General features: G+C 40.3%; 1 protein-coding gene across 8 annotated transcripts in view; it reads right to left on the bottom strand.

Annotated features, from left to right (window-relative positions):
• The window catches only part of LOC141500673 (uncharacterized), a 216,332-nt gene that overhangs the window by 96,534 nt on the left and 106,614 nt on the right, over positions 1-13,184 (bottom strand). For all 8 annotated transcript variants that reach the window (XM_074204063.1, XM_074204065.1, XM_074204068.1 and 5 more), the window contains 3 exons: positions 12,607-12,704; positions 11,427-11,577; positions 5,238-5,351 (listed from right to left, as the gene is read on the bottom strand). In XM_074204063.1, the coding sequence (XP_074060164.1) occupies positions 5,238-5,351; positions 11,427-11,577; positions 12,607-12,704 (363 nt within the window). The remainder of the gene's footprint in view (positions 1-5,237; positions 5,352-11,426; positions 11,578-12,606; positions 12,705-13,184) is intronic.

The following is a 13,184-nucleotide window of genomic DNA, read 5'->3' as shown; positions in this document are numbered from 1 at the left end:
CAGCCAAAAAGAAACAATTTAAATATCAAGGAGACACAGTAAGGATCACGCAGGACCTGGCTGCATCAACTTTAAGGGATCGAAGGACCTAGAACAAGATATTTCGAAGAGCACGGGAGCTTGGAATGCAGACAAGAATCTACTTTCCTGCAAAGCTGAGCCTTCTCTTCCAGGGAAAAAGATGGACATTTAACAAAATGGAAGAATTTCAAAAATTTCTGATGAAAAGACCAGAGCTAAACAGAACATCTGGACATCAAACAGGAGATTCAAGAGACACATAAAAAGGTAAAAAAAAAAGGGGGGGGTGGTAAAAGGAAAAAAATGCAATCCAGTAAGTTGAAACTGGCTATATCCCAGCATGGGGGGGGGTACACTCTCATAAATCCTGAAAAATGTAACTCTAACAGAGAGAATATACCTAGCCAGAAATGATGGACATCCATGACCTATCCATGAGACTGCTATATAATGGGATGTAACTGGCTTTAACCCCACTTGGGAGAAAGACTCTAATAACTCTCAGGAATTTTGACTCTATTCAATAGAATATACTGAACTAGAAGGGACAGACACTCAGAATTTTCTATGACCTAGATAGAATGATCTAAAAAAATACACTACCTCCCTAAAAAGGGGGACAGGAAAGAGACGGGAGGAGGGAGGGGATTGAATGGGACAAATCTCATTACACTAAGAGGTACCAAAACCCTATGGTAATAGAGGGGAAGAAGGGAGCAGAGGAAAAACACCTGAATCTTCTTCTCATTAGACTTGGCTTAATGTCAACCTACACATACTCAAGTTCACTTATAAAACATCTAACCATTCAAGTGTTAAAAGGGAAAAAGGGGAGGGGGGACGGAGAAAGGGAGGGGGAGTGGGGGAAATAAGGGGAAATAACAAAAGGAAGGGAAGGGAAAAGGGAAAGAAAGGGGAGGGAATGATATAGGAGGGCAAACACAATGAAGGGGGTGGTATTCAGAAAAAAATACTGGGGAATATGGATAAAAGGGGGGAAAGGGGGAAAAATACAGAGGCAAGGTAGCATGGAGGGCAATAAAGAATTAATAATCATAACCTTGAATGTGAATGGGATGAACTCTCCCTTAAAACGTAATAGCAGAGTGAATTAAAAACCAGAATCCTACAATATGCTGCTTACAAGAAAGTCATTTGAAGCAGAGAGATACATATAGAGTAAAGGTAAAAAGTTGGAGCAAAATATATTTTGCTTCAGCTGAAGTAAAAAAAGCAGGGGTAGCAATCCTTATCTCAGACAAAGCAGCAGCAAAAATAGATAGCGTTAAAAGAGATATGGAAGGAAACTTTATCCTCCTAAAAGGTACCACAGACAATAAAGTCATTTCAATATTGAATATATATATGCACCCAGTGGGACAGCACCCAAATTCTTAGAGGAGAAGCTGAAAGAACTACAGGAAGACATAGACCAACTCTACTAGTGGGAGACCTCAACCTCCTGCTATCAGATCTAGATAAATCGAATCATAAAACAAACAAGAATGAAATTAGGGAGGTAAATAGATTGTTAGAAAAATCAGATATGGTAGACTTATGGAGGAAACTGAATAGGGAAAGTAAGGAATATACCTTTTTCTCTGCAGTACATGGAACTTATACAAAAATTGACCATATACTAGGACATAAAAATTTAATGATCAACTGCAGAAAGGCAGAAATAGTGAATACATCTTTCTCAGATCACAATGCAATAAAAGTCATATGCAATACTGGGCCAAGGAGATACAGACCCAGAACAAATTGGAAACTGAATAACCTCATTTTAAAAAATGAGTGGACTAAAAAACAAATTATAGAAAGAATTAACCATTTTATCCTAGATAATGATAATAATGAAACAACATACCAAAACCTATGGGATTCATTCAAAGCAACTCTCAGGGGATATATAATAGCTCTAAATGCTTATATGAATAAATTGGAGAAAGAGGAAATTAATGAACTAAACATGTAACTAAAAAAATTAGAGAAAGAACAAATCAAAAATCCCCAAATACCAAATTAGGAATTCTAAAAATTAAAGGAGAAATTAATAAAATCGAAAGCAAAAAAAAACTATTGAATTAATAAATAAGACCAAAAGTTGGTATTATGAAAAAACCAATAAAATTGATAAACCTCGGGTCAATCTGATTAAAAAAAAGAAAGAAGAAAACCAAATTGCTAGTATCATAAATGAAAAAGGTGAACTCACCACCAATGAGGAGGAAATTAAAGTAAAATTCGAAATTATTTTGCCCAACTCTATGCCAATAAATTTGATAATCTAAGTGAAATGGATGAATATTTACAAAAATATAAGTTGCCCATGTTAAATGAAGAAGAGATTAAATACCTAAACAACGCTATCTAAGAAAAAGAAATTCAACAAGCCATTACTGAACTCCCTAAAAAAAAATCTCCAGGGCCTGATGGATTCACAAGTGAATTCTACCAAACATTTAAGGAACAATTGGTTCCAATCCTATATAAACTCTTCGGAAAAATAGGGAAAGATGGAACTCTGCCTGTTTCTATGAAACCAGTATGGTACTGTTACCTAAACCAGGAAGAGTTAAAACAGAGAAAGAAAATTATAGACCTATTTCCCTGATGAATATAGATGCAAAAATCCTAAATAAAATCTTAGCAAAACGACTACAACAAGTCATCACTAGGATAATACATTATGGTCAAGTAGGAATTATTCCAGGAATGCAGGGATGGTTCAATATTAGGAAAACTGTTAGTATACTAAATCATATCAATAACAAATCTATCAGAAATCATATGATCATATCAATAGATGCTGAAAAAGCTTTTGACAAAATACAGCATCCATTCTTATTAAAAACACTAGAGAGTGTGGGAATAAATGGACTGTTCCTTAAAATAATTAGCAGTATCTATCTGAAACCATCAACAAGCATTACATTCAATGGGGAGAGGCTAGAGGCATTCCCAATAAGATCAGGGGTCAAACAAGGGTACCCATTATCACCACTACTATTCAATATTGTATTAGAAATGTTAGCATCAGAAATTAGAGAAGAAAAAGAAATTGAAGGAATCAGAATTGGGAAGGAAGAGACAAAACTCTCACTCTTTGCAGATGACATGAGAATCCCAAGAAATCATCTAAAAAACTACTGGAAACAATTAACAATTTTAGCAAAGTTGCAGGTTATAAAATTAACCCTCATAAATCCTCAACTTTTCTATATATGTCTAGCAAGAAACAGCAGGAAGAGCTAGAAAGAGAAATCCCATTCAAAGTAACCTCAGACAGTGTAAAATATTTGGGAGTCTATTTGCCAAGACAGACTCAGAATCTTTTTGAAAACAATTATAAAACATTTCTCACACAAATTAAAACAGATTTAAATAACTGGGCAAATATCAACTGCTCATGGATAGGGAGAGCTAATATAATAAAAATGACAATTCTACCAAAACTACCTGTTTAGTGCCCTACCAATCAAAATTCCAAAAAATTACTTTAATGAGTTAGAAAAAAATTGTAAGTAAATTCATATGGAGAAATAAAAAGTCAAGAATTGCCAGGAGCTTAATGAAAAAAAGTGCAAACGAAGATGGCTTAGCCCTGCCTGATATAAAATTATATTATAAAGCATCAGTCATCAAAACGGTTTGGTATTGGCTAAGAAATAGAGTGGTAGACCAGTGGAATAGACTAGGTGTAAAAGCAGGAGAGGATTATAGTAATCTGTTGTTTGATAAACCCAAAGAGTCCAGCTATTGGGATAAAAACTCTCTCTTCTATAAAAACTGCTGGGAAAATTGGAAGTTAGTATGGAAGAAACTTAGATTAGACCAACACCTCACACCCTTTACCAAGATAAGAGCCAAATGGTTACAGGACATAGACATAAAAAACAATACTATAAGCAAATTAAAAGTTCAAGGACTAGTCTACCTGTCAGATCTATGGAAAGGGGAAGAGTTTATGACTAAGGAAGAGTTGGAGAATCACCAAAAACCAATTAGATGATTTCGATTACATTAAATTAAAAAGCTTTTGCACAGATAAAACCAATGTAATCAAGATCAAAAGAAATGTAGTAAATTGGGAAACAATCTTTACAACTAATGATTCTGACAAAGGACTCATTTCTAAAATATACAGAGAACTGAGTCATATTTTTAAAACAAAAAGCCATTCCCCAATTGACAAATGGTCAAAGGATATGCAAAGGCAATTTACAGATGAGGAGATCAAAGTAATCCATGGCCATATGAAAAAATGCTCTAAATCATTAATTATTAGAGAAATGCAAATTAAAGCTTCTCTGAGGTACCACCTCACACCTCTCAGATTGGGCAGTATGACCAGGAAGGATAATGATCATTGTTGGAAGGGATGTGGGAAATCTGGGACACTATTACACTGTTGGTGGAGCTGTGAACTCATCCAACCCTTCTGGAGAGCTATTTGGAACTATGCCCAAAGGGCAACAAAAATGTGCATACCCTTTGACCCAGCAATACCACTACTGGGTCTACACCCTGAAGAGATGAGGAAAAAGGGTAAAAATATTATTTGTACAAAAATATTTATAGCAGCCCTGTTTGTGGTGGCAAAGAATTGGAAATCCAGTAAATGTCCTTCAACTGGGGAATGGCTTAGCAAACTGTGGTATATGTATGTCATGGAACACTATTGTTCTATTAGAAACCAGGAGGGACGGGATTTCAGGGAAACCTGGAGGGATTTGCATGAACTGATGCTGAGTGAGATGAGCAGAACCGGAAAAACACTGTACACCCTAACAGCAATATGGGGGTGATGTTCAACTTTGAAGGACTTGCTCATTCCATCAGTGCAACAATTGGGAACAATTTTTGGCTGTCTTCAAAGGAGAGTACCATCTGTATCCAGATAAGGAGCTGTGGAGTTTGAACAAAGTACAAGGACTATTCCCTTTAATTTAGAAAAAAAACAGATATCTTATTGTCTGATCTTGTTACCTCTGAGAATTCTGTTCTCTTTAAGGATATGCTTTCTCTCTCATCACACTCAATTTGGATCAAGGTACAACATGGAAACAAAGTAAAGACTGACAGAGTGCTATCTGTGGGGTGGGCGTGGGGGGAGGGAAGCAAAATTGGGGGAAAATTGTAAAACTCACATTAAATTAAGTCAAGTTGATGAGTTCCTGATGTTACAAAGCCTCCCTTTAGCCCAGTCATACCTGGTTGACCTAGAGGACCAGGAATCCCTGGTGGTCCTGGGAGTCCTTGATGGCCAACTGCTGGTGGTCCAGAAGGACCTATAAGTCCAGGCTGTCCAATTGTTCCAGGCTCACCTTGGCAGGAAAAAAAAGAAACAAACTCAGTTCTACCTTACCTATAGCAAGTTTAATTGGAAATAACAGGTTTTTTATTTTACAAGACTAGTAGATTTGTAGGAGTCATGATACATCATATGCTATCACAAAACCTACCCAATCAGGCAGAGGTATCCACAGATCCTTAGAAAGTTTGCTATTCACACACCACTATGGGAAAGGGGAGTAAGGGAATAAGTCTGGACTGTGCTCATTGATTCTAGATATTATTTCATTTGATCCTTAGAACAACCTTCAGGGGTAGATGCCCATTTTAGAGTTGAAGAAACTGAGGCAGACAGAAGTGAAGTGGTTTGCACATAGCTAGTGAGTGTTTGAAGGTAGATTTTTTTTATTTAATATTTATTCTCATTTTGTGAAAATGTTTTTTATACATTATAAAATATTCTTGTTAAAGAGTAAACAAAATACCCCTTCCCCATATACATATATGTATATATACATATATATATCACTCAAGCGAGTCTATATATATATAGACTTGCTTGAATGATAAAGTAAAGGGGAAAGAAAAAAATTAAAATAAAAAAATACTAGTAATAATTGTAGGTATGGCCAGGTGGCACAATGGACAGAGCACCGGCACTGGAGCCATGAGCACCCGAGCCCACATCCAGCCCCGAACACCCAACAATCACCTAGCCGTGTGACGTGCAAGCCACCCGAACCTCACTGCCCTGCAAACCCCCCCCCCAAAAAAGGAAAAAAAGACCCAAAATAAAATAAAATAGTAATAATAGGCAGGGGTGGCTGGGTGGAGGACAGAGCACTGGCTCTTGAGCCAGGAGCACCGGGGTCCAAATCCAGCCTCAGACACCCAATGATCACCCTGCTATGCGGCCCCAGGCAGGCCACCCAACCCCATTTGCCCTACACCCCCCCAAAAAATAATAATAATAAAAAATGTGCTTGAGTCTTTGTTCCAACACCAACAACTCTGTCGCAGGTGGATCACATTCTTTATGATAAGTCCATCACAAAAGTTACTTCCATATTTTTCCACCTTTGCCATTACTGATCCCAACTCCCTCCTTTCATATTTCTCCACTACCGTGTACTATATTTTCTCTCTCCTTTCACTGTGACTCTGCTGTAGGGTAGCTGAGTGGTGCAGCAGACAGATTCCCTGGCTCTGGGGCCAAGAGGCCCTGAGCCCCCATACCACCCCTTAGGCCCAGCATCCACTTGGACCTATGGTCCCGGACAGGACATCTACTCCCAGCCCCTTGCAAGAAGTAAAAAAGAATATGTGTTATATCTGACCACTCCCCCCCCCATGGTCCATCCTCTCCTCCATCACTCATATACCCCCCTTCCCCTTGTCCCCCCGCTTACTCCAGATGCCTATACCCCATTGAGTATATATGCTGTTTCCTCTCCTAGCCACCTCTGATGAGAGTGAAGATTCCTTCATTCCCCCTCGCCTTCCCCCCTTCCATATCATTGTAATAGCTCATTGTAATGAAGCTAGATTTAAACTCAAGTCTTCCTGACTCCAGGCTCAGTGCTCTATCCACTGAGCCACCAGTTGCCTTCAAGAGCAGAGGTAATAGCCAGGACAAATGGGAAAAGAGCCCAGACATGGCCACCGGGATTTTATTTGACATATGCTTAAGGCTGGGCCTCCAAATCCAAGGCAGCTTTCTGATTCTCCTCCAGATTGATTTTTTTTATTTTACTCTCCAGGAAGGATATAAAGAATAAATCAAGGGAGCTAACCTCCTCTCCTTTTCCTCAAAGCCTGGAACTCACTTCAGGCAAAAGGCATTCTAGAAAGGGGCCTTAGGAGAAATCAGGGGGAAAATAGACAAGGGCAGGATGTTGATCTTTTCAATTGTCTAGGATAGGTAACCCCAGACAGGTACATTTCTAGTATATCCTACATGATGTTGAAAATAGGTGGTTTTGTTACTACCATGTTAGATGGAAAAGAATTCAGTTTCATATATAATCTCCTTTAGTGACCTTTGTAGAGTGGAAGACTTGCAGAGTATTTGTAAACAACTGTTCAAAATAATGTGCATAATAAAAATGACACTGAGATAACAGTAACAACTCCCATTCTTCTGGCAACAGAGGATTTCAAGAATACTTTCCTTGCCAAGAAAGAGCCTCTGAGGGAAGCCAATGTAAGCATGATGATCCCCATTTTACAGAAGAGGAAACTAAAACTCAGAGGTGAAAAGAAGAAAGAAAACTGCCTATGTCCAGTCACTACACCAGACCCCACTTTAAAGCTGCTACAGTGAAGGAAAAAGAAGAGCAACTGAGTTCCCTTGAAGTTCACCCAAAACAAAACCCCAGAAATGAGCTGGTGATAAAAAAAGGATGGCCTCCAGATGCCTCAAGTTTGGGCAGCAAGGAAGAAGAATCAGAGCCCCTAGCACAAGAGGACAGAGCTAATCTCAGTGCTGTCACTGAGATACAGCGGGAGGAAGTTCAGGTTTGACTGATGGCTTGGGATGGGGAGACTTCAAGTCAGGTAAAAAGGAAGAGCATGGTAGTGGCACATAAGGAGTACATCTCAGGTGAAGAAAATCCAAAATCAGGAAGAGGAAGCATAGCTGAAAACACTTGGGAAAAGCTCATTGGAGAGAAAAACAGGAACAATTTTCTCCTTGTACAGACCATCTGGACAGAAAGAAGATGAGGAGTTTGGGAAACAGATTACTAGTCTGGCACAAAAGAAGCATAAGCAAGTGGCAATGGGGGATTTCCGATATCCAGACACAGACTGGAACTCTCTCTGTACCCAAAACAGAGCAGTTAAGAACATGAACTGTCCTGATAATAATACTAACAAGGGGAAATTCTATTCTGCATCCAATTCTCATTAACAGGCAGGAACTGGTTTTTGGAGTGGGTGCAACTGATGGGAACCCTGGACTGAAGTGACCAAGACATTCTTGAGTTTGTGAGATAGGAGAAAGTTGGGGTTGGTCTAGCATATGGCCTAGATTTAGGGAAAGCACATTTCAAAGGGTTCACGGCAAGGACAGGTAGGATCTGATGGACTAATTCTACATTGGAACTCAGTTCAGGAGGGACAGGAGATGCTCAACTGAAATTCCAAGGGCAAAAAGAGAAATGATTCCAATGACAACAAAAAACAGTTATTGTCTGAAGAGATCACTGGGATGCATAGGAAACTGACTAAGCAATTGAGATTTAACAGAGCTGGAGATGGAAGGGAGGGTATGGGACAGAGGAGCAATAGGAAACCATGATATTGTATAGTACAAATGGTGTCTGGCCCAATAAAGCTCAAGATGAGCTTGGGCTGTCCAGAAAAACAACAAAAAGGATATAGGGAGGGGCGGCTAGGTGGCGCAGTGGCTAAAGCATCGGCCCTGGAGTCAGGAGGACCTGAGTTCAAATCTGACCTCAGACACTTGATATGACCTAGCTGTGTGGCCTTAGGCAAGCCACTTAACCCCACTTGCCTTGCAAAAACCTAAAAAAAAAGATATGGGGAGCAAGGATGGGGGAAGCACAGAGGTTTAAGCTATCCTGGAGAACAGGAGAGATACTACATGACTGGGCAAGAGTAAATATCCCATTTTTCAAAAAACAGCAAAAACAGTCTGCAAACTAGAGACCAGTGAGCTTGATTTTATTTTCTAGGAACATTCTAGAAGGAATTAATGAAGAGATAGTCAGGGAATATTTAGAAAGGGAAGTAGGGATGAGAAAGAGCCAGCAAGGTTTTATCTGGAACAAGGCATGGTTGACTCACCTCATTCCCTTGCTTGACACAGTTAATAAACTTTTAAGGAAAGCAAATACTGCTGATGTCATTTACCTGATTTTCAGAAAAGTATTTAATAAAGTCTCTCAAGGCATTTCTATGGGAACTATGGGCTTGATAATTAGACAAATTCTATTATTTAGACAGATAGACAGATTCTAAACCAATTCAATGAGCAGTCTCAAACAAGAGTCATTTGATATCAGCTTGGCAGAAGCTCTTTAGAGGAGCGCCCCGGGGTTTGGGCTTGGCCCTAGGCAGTTTAAGTGTTTCATATCTTTAGTGATTATTTAGGCCAAGATAGATGACATGATTATCAGACACCAAGTTGAGAAGGAGAACAAACCCCCTGGACAGAAAAGCATCACAATCCAAAGACATCTTGAACATGGAGCCAAACTGAATCAGCTTACATTTCATAAAGATAAATGTCAATTCTTATATTTGGGTGCCCCCCAAAATTGACTTTCCAAATATGAGATCAGTCAAACAAAAATAAATGTGTGCTAAGGGTCTACTGGAGGAAACCAGGGATGGAGAGCAGTTTGTAGAAGATCCAGGACCATCCTGATGCAAGGCCAGTACTGAATTAGCAAAGGGATGGGGCAGCTAAGGAAGTGCAAATGATCTTAGTGGGCACAGCTCCCTGAGATATGGAGTCCCACTGGACCCCACCTTGTCAGATACCACCTGAAGTTTTCTGTTTAGTTCTAACCACCACAATTTAAGAAGGACAGAGATAAGGTAGAGAGTGGCAAGAGGTGGCAGCCAGGATGGCCAAGGGCCTTAAGTTCATGCCATATGAGAATCCTCTATGTAAGGACAGGGCTTAAGGCAAACATCTTCCTGATCATTTCCCATATGGCTCCAGGATTTCAGCAGTCCCTTCCTCCTCTACTTTTCCAGCTTCTTTTTATGTGTTATCTTCTCCCATATGATTGAAAGCTCTGGAGTTCATGGGCTGTCTTTTGCTTTTCTTTGCATTTCCATACTTAAAAAGGCACATACTAGGCACTTAATATGTTTACTGGCTACAGATGGTTGGAGGAACAGAAGATGTGGGATAGATGTGGTCAAGTGTATGAAGGGTCCATCATATGAATGAAGTCACTGGACTTGTTTGGGATCTGAAGGCAGAACTAGGAGCAATGGGCAGAATTTTTAAGAGAAATTTGTGTTTGATATCAGGAAGGCAATCCTGACAATTAGATCTCTCCAAAAGTGGGATGGGCTGCCTTGGAATGGGAAGGTTGGGCTCTTCAAGAAGACCACAGATGGTTACTTATTGAGCATGTGGCAGTGGGGATGGGGGGATTAGCTAGAACCGATCACCACTGAAACCCTCTTAGTATTCAAGGCTTCCTTTGAGAGGACCCTTGATTTCCTGTCTGAGACTGACAAGAAGCCTGCTCAGATACCCAGAATTCTCTATTAGGTTGCTAGTTCCCTTCTCAAGGTCATGCTATAAAGAGATAATAGAAGGGAGTTGAAGGGAGTGTGGAATTCACATAAGGAGAAAGTCATTAGTTACATGGCTTGTCACATGGAATGTCTATTTGAAACATTGGGAGCATAATTCTGCAGCAGAGGGAGCTCCTTGTGTATTGTGGATCATGGAATCTCAAACTGTTTACATAAGGGAAGGTTAACAAGTGGCTTTAAACAAGAATGGGAGGTAGTCTCTGGCTGGACAGCCTTCTCTGGCTTCTACATTGGCCACATCAGACTTGGGGGCTCCAAAGGCATGGGTTAGTCTTACTTGCTGTAAGAAAGTGAGGCCTCCTCTTCGATTTTACTGATAACTTGGACCCAAGAAAGGCATATCAAACTAGTTAAATTGTCATGACTTCCATGAATTCCTAGGGGAACCAAAGAGGGGTCATTGTGCTGCAATGAGAAAAGTGCTAGCTTTGGAATGAGAAGGCCAGGATTTCATTCTTAACTCACCTTACTCTCTATACAACTCAGGGCCAGTCACTTCCCCAACTTGGATCTCAGTTTTACTCTCTGTAGAATGAGACAGTTGGAATATGTGGCCTCTGTGGTCACTTCCAGCTTCAGATCTAAGATTACATGCATGATCTTGGGCCTGAGCCTCTGAGCCTGTTTCTTCATATGTAAAATGAGGTGGTTGGTTATATAAACACAAATGTACAGGAAAGATAAGACTTCTCAGCTATATGGAATGTTCCCCTAAAGGACATTTATTCTCCCCCCACAGGGAGAATAAATCTCCCTAAGACAAAACAGCTCAACAAATTAACCAGAAGCAGTAGACTCCATACCTTTTAGCCCATCCAGTCCATCCAAGCCAGGGAGCCCTGGGGTGCCTGGGGACCCTGGGAAACCATCATTGCCTTTTGGACCAGGTGTTCCTTTGGGACCTGCAAGTCCCTTGAGTCCAGGTAGCCCAGGCAGGCCAACCCCTGGCTCTCCCTTGAGAATCACCATATGGGAGTATGGAAGAAAGAAAAGAACAAAGTCAGACATTATTTTTCTGGTATTTATTACTTGCCTTGGATATGCCAAAGAAAGGTTAATTATGCCACTGATACTTGATAAGCAAGAGTAACAGGGGGCTCTGTCCTTTGATTTCATTGGCATAGAGAGTTCCCAGTAAGGAAACTGTCTCTGCTGACATACATTTTTTGCCACTTGTAGAGGCACTGAGAGATTCTACCTCAGTTGCTGCCAAGGTCATCTAGGTCTCTGCAGCAGAGGCCATACTCTATCCATAATACTGATCTGCCTCTCAGGAATTATTGGTATTTTTTGTGAGAGAGACTAGTGGGATGATAATTGGTGTATTGGAAAAAAGGACAAGCACCAGGCTAACCACCATGTTCCAGGAGAGGGCCTGGTGTCAGAAGAAGCAAGAACTAAGACCAACAAAGGGCTTTGCCCTGAGGTTTAGGGCTCAGGGCCAACTGTCCTACCCTCACAGAGCATGGAGTAATGATGAAGGAAAGGAAGTTTAGATTAAACATGGGGAAAAACATTTCAACAGCCTGGTCACTTAAACACCATTGTGGTTTAACTTAGGAAGCTGAGAAGGCCTTTGAGATTATTTAAGCTATATTTAGGAGATGGAGATAACATCCTCCAAGAAGTTGGACTAAACTGTTACAAAAGTCAATCACAGTGGTATGTAGTATGCCCATGATGGTGTGGGGAGTGTGGGCCCCAGCATGGGAAGGTCTCAAAAACACATTCATCATCACTCTCCCTACTCATTAGAAAGCCATCTGGCAAGGGTTCATTGACACAGTCCAGACATCTTTGTTCGTTCATCCAATCAGATAACTGAGGATTCTAATAACAGTCACTGAAGTTCCATACTCCCAACATGACCACTGGGACAATTTTTAAAGGTTCAGGGGTTGAAAGAAAGGACAATTCCAACATATGTAACAAAGGATCAAGAGAAAGAAGCCAGAACAAGTGGGAAAAAAGAGGAAGTCAAACCTTTGGACCTGGAAAGCCAGGATGTCCAGGTTGGCCTTGTAGACCATGTCTTCCAGGTACTCCAGGGCTTCCTGTGGGCCCCAGCATTCCTTGGTAACCTGAAAAAATAGGGAATAAAAGATTTCCAAAGGAGAATACCTTCCGGTTGATATCAAAAGAGAACAATGTTCATATGTGCATCCCTTGCCCACATATTGACCCCAGCAAGAATAGTATGCTTTCAGAACAAATACATTAGGTCAGGATGCTCCCTGGATAGCCCACTCCACTAAACTGCCTTAATTTTACAACCCAACTTTGTATTATAGTGACTATGCTCATGTAACAAAATGGGGGCTACAAATTTAGAATTCAGTTAAGAAAATGACTCAGCTATCTATACCCTTTGACCCAAAGATCCCACAGCTAAGCATATATCCCAAGGAGGTTAAAGACAGACATGAAAAAGAGTACTCTATATGGTAGGCACCATAAGAGGCAAGGTGACATAATCATAATGGATAGAAAACCAGTCTTGTAGCTTGGAAGTTCTGGCTTCATGTTTCACTTCTTTCATGTCCTGACTGGGTGGCCCTGGG

This window comes from Macrotis lagotis, chromosome X, assembly GCF_037893015.1.
Source record: "Macrotis lagotis isolate mMagLag1 chromosome X, bilby.v1.9.chrom.fasta, whole genome shotgun sequence".
Lineage (NCBI taxonomy): Eukaryota > Metazoa > Chordata > Mammalia > Peramelemorphia > Peramelidae > Macrotis > Macrotis lagotis.
The sequence above is the reverse complement of the archived record's forward strand: the minus strand, read 5'-3'. Positions and strand labels throughout refer to the sequence as shown.